At 58.3% G+C, this 5,770-nt stretch overlaps 1 protein-coding gene across 1 annotated transcript; it reads right to left on the reverse strand.

The window, feature by feature from the left end:
• Nucleotides 1-2,244: 2,244 nt before the first annotated feature.
• On the reverse strand, nucleotides 2,245-4,053 carry NKX6-2 (NK6 homeobox 2; the record flags this gene model as incomplete). Its single annotated transcript, XM_082285871.1, has 3 exons — nucleotides 2,245-2,493; nucleotides 3,184-3,356; nucleotides 3,639-4,053. The coding sequence occupies 3 exons, from the start codon at nucleotides 4,051-4,053 to the stop codon at nucleotides 2,245-2,247; spliced, it is 837 nt and encodes a 278-aa protein (XP_082141997.1).
• Nucleotides 4,054-5,770: the final 1,717 nt, after the last annotated feature.

The raw sequence follows: 5,770 nt of genomic DNA on the forward strand, positions 1-5,770 counted from the left end.
CCTTTTCCAGCAGGAGCCGAAGCCTCGAGTACAGATCAACTTGCTGTTAGCCTCCAGCCGCGGGGCCGTCCGGGGCCCGAACCTTCCCCGGGGGTGCAGGGTACGCCGGTGACCTGCTGGGGTGAGCTGCTGCAAATGCTCCGAACTGAGCCCTCAGCAATTCATAAAACGCAACTTTCTCCTGTAAACAGCCCCGGAGGCGAATCCGGGGGCTCGGAGTGAGCCGAGCCGGGCCTATCCCAGCGGACACCTCTCCGCAGCTCCGGGACAGCCGAGCAGTGACGGGCTCTGGCCCAGGATGGGATCGGGTCCTATCAGCTCCCCCCTCTGCCTGGGGCCGGGTACCCGGGCTGTCAATCCTGCGGTGCCTCGAAGCCCCTTGCACCCGTAACGCCCCCTCCGAGTTCATTTCGTTTAAGAACTGTGGGAAGGACAGGTGGGAATGATTAGCCTCGAGCACAGGTGTTTTTATCCTGCTGCTTCCCCTCAGGACCCGAACAGCGGCCTGGTCTCAGCGTGCTCACAGCCGGACGAAGACTAGACCCTAAACTCGATTTATTCCTTCTGTAACCGCGGCATAGCTGGGCGCGTCCCCGTTTAGTGAGTAGGGGCCTGCGGGACTCCCCCCCCCCCCCCCCTCCTCGGGACGCGGAGCTGCCCCGGCAGGAGCGAAGGGGAATCAATCACAGTGAGCGGCGGCACCGGGACCCAAGGGGGGCTCCAGGGGGAGAGGTCCAGGCCCTTTTCCGCAGCGGAACCGCTCCGACGCGGGTCTATGTCGTGCCGCGACACAGACGGAATTTGCGCGGTGGGTGACGGCGCCGTGCGGACCCCGGCACCGAGAGGGCGAACGGGGGAGGCCCGGGCGCGTCCCGCCCCGGGGAGCCAGGACTCGCCCGCTCGGCCCAGGGCTGCGGAAGCTGGATGCAGAACGGGGGGGCTGCGGTGCTGGAGGCACTGGGTCCCGCACCGGACGCTGGCCTTTGCTCGGGCTGCGAAGCTATAGCTGAGACACTGGGAAAAGAGAACCTCTCGTTCATTTAAAAAAAAAAAAAAAAACAAACACAAAAAAAAAAAACACAAAAAAAAACAAAAAACAAAAAACAAAACCCAAACAAACAACAACACACAAGGAAAAAAAAACCAAAAACAAAAAAAATGACCAACCAACCAAAAACCCGGCAAAAAAAAAAAAAGCACCGTAACAACCCCGGCGGCTCACACCCACCGGGATTTGCGTGTGCGAAGGGGAGAAATGCGGAGTCTCGCCGCTGATCTCAACGACTTCGCCCCCGGGTTTTTGCAGCGGTCGGTACTCAGCGCAATGGGAGGCGTCCCGGCCCCGACCTCCCCTCTCCAGAGCGGACCCTATCACCCGCCCGAAGCCAACGAAACGCTCTTGGGGCCAGGGACGAGCGTTCCCGGTTTCACGCGCAGTTCGAGCGGCACGTTCAGCCCCGGGTGTCTCTCCTCTCTGGGGCTGTTGGGGAGTCCCCTAGCGCGGGTTCCCATGAGGCAGTGACCTCGGCCCCCGGCTGTGCCACAGGGGCTGGGGCTCTCCCGGCTCAGCCCACCGGCCCCCCGACGCAGGGGCTCCTTTTCCCTTGCAGGGCACCGTCGGGAACCCTGCAGGAGCTCTGGTGTCCCCGGCCTCTGGCACAGAAATGCCGGAAGAAACTCGCTAAAGGAGAAGGTTGTTAAATAATTTATTGATTTTATACAAATTCTTTCCAACACGTGTGGAGACATTCTAATGTAAAATCAAGTGTCCATTTTCCTCTCGTGCTTTTTTGGGACAGTGGTTTGGGTTTTTTGGTATTATTAAGCATAAAATCCAGAGGCAGAAGAAATGAAACTGCCAAAATACTGAGGGACGGAGTGAAAGAAAACTGCTGTTTTTACACTAGAAATATACATCACAAAATCTGAAATTTACTATATACAAAGTGGCTGAGCTGGGACTTGGGAGCCATAGAAAACGTAACAAAACCTGATTGTTAGGAGCAGGAAACTAACAGGAAAGCTAAAGGAAAGAGTGGGAAATCTTGAAGGAACACAAAACCCAAAAAGTTGAAAAAATTTCTCTGAAATTTACATCGATGAGAAAGAAAATAATTTCATAACTTATTCTGTAAAAAATATATACATTTCACATACATCTTAGGCTGTACAACACACCACTTCAAACACCCAGTTACACTCACCCCCGCCGCGCTGCCCGGTGTGGCCGTCGGCCCCGCACCCTCACAACGTATCCGAGCTGGTGCTGCAGGGGCTGACGAGGGACAGGTTCGTGGATTTGTGCTTTTTCAATAGCCTCGTGATTTTTTCGTCATCTGAGTTGGGGTCCAGGGGCTTGTTGTATTCATCATCGTCCTCATTGTCCGAGCTCTCCTTCAGCTTCTCCGTCTCCGAGTCGTGCTTCTTCTTCGCCGAGGCCATCTCTGCTGCGTGTCTCTTCCTCCACTTGGTCCGTCTGTTCTGGAACCAAACCTGGGCACCGGCACCGGGCACAGCTCAGCCACGGCCTCGGCCCCGCCGCCGCGTCCGCCCCCGCCCGCGGCGACCCCGTCCCGTCCCGGAATGCGGGGCTGCGGGCACTCGGAGCAGAGCCTGCACCAGGCAGAGTCTCGGGCGGCTCCTGGGAAGGGGCCGCCCCGCTGGGGACACCGGCCCGTCTCTGCGGGACTGCGCCACGGTTAAAGCAGCAGCTTCCCGGAATAGTCGTTTATTGAAAATGGAATACAATAGCCAGAAAAATCAGTATTTTTGGCTTACAGTGCACCCCAACACTCAGATGCACCTGCAGGCTTTACTAAAAAATTTGCAGAGTTACACAAAGTAAACTTGTGCCAGTGGACACGATCCTCGTGGAAAAGTGACCCTTCAAAAATAGTTACCTGCGGGGGGCTTTTTGTCTTTGTTGTGATAGGGGTTTTTTAATATAATATGTCTATTTATTTTAAATTGTTTGCAGCACAGAGAGCTCTGAGCACAAAATAATTTAGGTAGAAATTAGGCTAAAATCTATTCAATATCGAAATGTGACTTAAATTCTAACTGACTTTTTAAAAAGATCCCTGCATAGTTGCGCAGTGATTGTGGTTGCTAGTAATCACCGACATGGCAGAAAGCGGCCGTGGCCGGGAGCGGGAGAGACGGGAGCCCAAAGGACGGACCTACCTTCACCTGGCTCTCGGTCATCCCCAGGGAATAGGCGAGCCGGGCGCGCTCCGGTCCTGCCAAGTATTTCGTCTGTTCGAAGGTTTTCTCTAAAGCAAATATCTGCTGCCCAGAGAAAGTCGGTCGAGAGTGTTTCTTCTTGCCGTCCTTGTCCAAAACCATCCCCGTCTGAGCTGAAAGTGGAGAAAGAGCTGCGTCAGGGATAAACTCTGCACTACTACCGGCCCGTAGCCGGGCCCCGCCAGGCGCTGCGAAGCCGCTTCGCGTGTCCGCCGGCTCTAAAGCAGGGCTCGGTCCGGGACAGACCCGGGGCCGTGAGGACCGAGTGACCCGCACCGGGCCTTCCTGCCGCCCGCCCCGTCTACCGCGCTCGTCCGCCAGGGGCTTGGGGCCGCCTTGGCTCTGGACCCCAGGCCGCCTACTCCTCGCGCCCTGCAAGAACCGGCCGCACTTACCGGGACAGGCGAGCCGGGGGTCTCTCCAGGGAGAGCCTTGCACCACTCCCGGCCAGAAAATGGGCGGCCGTCCCGGCAGCTCCGCCAGAGGCTTCGGGTAGCGGGAGACGGCAGCGGGGCTGAAGTACATCCCGGCCGAAGCCGCCAGCCCGTTGATGCGGGGCAGCCCGCCCAGCAGGTTGCTGGCACTGCCCACGGGCCGTCCCAGGATGTCGCTTATTCCGTGCGGTGTCCCCAAGGGGAGTTGCGTGTTGAGTCCGCCCAGGGCCGGCGCCTTGAAACCGGAGGGGTTCTGCAGGGCGTAGGGGAACAGGGAGGTCTTCATCTCGGCCATGTTGTGCAGCGCGGCTAGCGGCGCACTGCTAAGGACGAACGCGCTCTGGCGATTAGCATCCATCTGTCCCACCGCTAACATCTGCGGGCATCAGCGAGCGTGGGTCTTTCCCAATCGCGCCGCGGCCGCTCCGCTGGGAACCCTCGCCGGGAGCGCGGCCGCGGGCGGGACGGGCTCCTCGCCGCTCGCGGGATCTCAGCGACAGCAAGTGCCGAAGTTTGCTGGGAACAGGAAAATCCCGGCGCTTGCCCGCCCGCTCCTGCGGCGCGCACCTCCAAAGTCCAGGCTAAAGAGCGGCGAAAGCCGAGCCGGGGCAGCGCGGCGAAACAACAGACCGGGAGTCCCAGGAGAAAGAGCCCCCACCGGCGGCGCGTCCCGGAAGACTACGGGTAATGCGCTCCACGCGCGATCGGGATGCGGGACCGGCAGCTCCGCGCGTCGCCCCGGCCGCGTGTCCGGCGGCCGCGGGGACGCTCCGCGCCGCGCCCCGCGCGCAGATAACTGCGCGGGCACCTGCGCGCCCCGCGCCCATTGGGCGGCCACCGCCCCGCGCCGCCGCCACCGCCCAATCGGCGCGCGGCGCGCGCCTCCACCCCAATACGTCACGGCCGGGCCGAGCCGTGGGAGCGCGCAGGGCTGCACGTGGCCGCGCTGCGCCCGACGGGACCCCCGGCCCCGCCGCCGGGGTCAGCCAGCCGGTAGGCAGCGGGAACACCCGGAGGCGGTGGCGCCCTCCCACGCGCCGTGTCTGTCCCTTCCAGCCGGGCGGGGACCCGGCACAGAGACCGCCGGCGCCTCATCGAGCAGCCGGGCAGTGACCGCAGAGCCCCGGCGGCTGCGCTGCCCCGGAGCACTGAGCGGTAATGCCCGCCCCCATCGCTGTTCTGTCGGGTAATCGGCTCCGTCTTCAGCTGCGCAGCGGCCGTCCCCTCGCGTTACAGGCCAATGTTTTTAAAGCGGTTGTAAAAAATGATCTTACGCCCTAGGAATAACTGTTTAGGTCTACTTGGTTGCCTGTTCTGGAACCCACTGGCCTCGCAGAGGCCTTCCTTCCGACCCGACCCGGTCCGACCCGACCCAACCCGACGTTGGGGTAATAGCCCCTGGTCTTTAAAGGGAAAAAAAACTGCTGTTACATCACCGCGGAACCAATTTCGTTCGCACAAATAAAATGACCAGAGATATTCCTAATCGAAAGCATAATTCATTGTCAAGAAAAGAAGAATTAGGATTTGAGGCTCATACAGAAAATAATTCCAGCAACTGGGCTTATAGCTTGTTATCCGCCTTGCAACTGATTTCTCCTACGGGTTTGATACATTATTAACCAAGGAAAACATTAACCACAACAAGTGGGGAACTAAATCTTTTCTAAGTGGTCACAAAGTAAACACGAATCCACTCGATCATATCAGAACAATTATTAAAAGCGTGGTCCTTTAGATGTGATGTCTGTCTTCAGAATCGTTTGCAGGTGAACAGGGTTTCGTTTAACTTGTAACAAGACCGTAATGTCAACGCAGATTTGGAAAGTAATTATTCGGGCTCATCCACGGTCTTTGTTTTCAATCGCTGGAGTTACGGGATGTAACAGTCCATGCGTCTTGTTCTGCGCATCTTTGTGAACAGCTTAACGTACAAACGTGAGATTAAAAACGACGCTGCGCTAAAGAAGGTTTAATAAACGACTTCGTTACTTTCCCCCCTGTCTATTGCAAACATCAGCAGCGGAGGGAACAGCCACGGTGTATCAGCTCTGTCCAGGCTCGTTTCCGCGACGCCTGCGTGCGTTGGGAAG

Source organism: Coloeus monedula (genome assembly GCF_965178545.1).
Source record: "Coloeus monedula genome assembly, chromosome: 8".
Taxonomy (NCBI): Eukaryota; Metazoa; Chordata; class Aves; order Passeriformes; family Corvidae; genus Coloeus; species Coloeus monedula.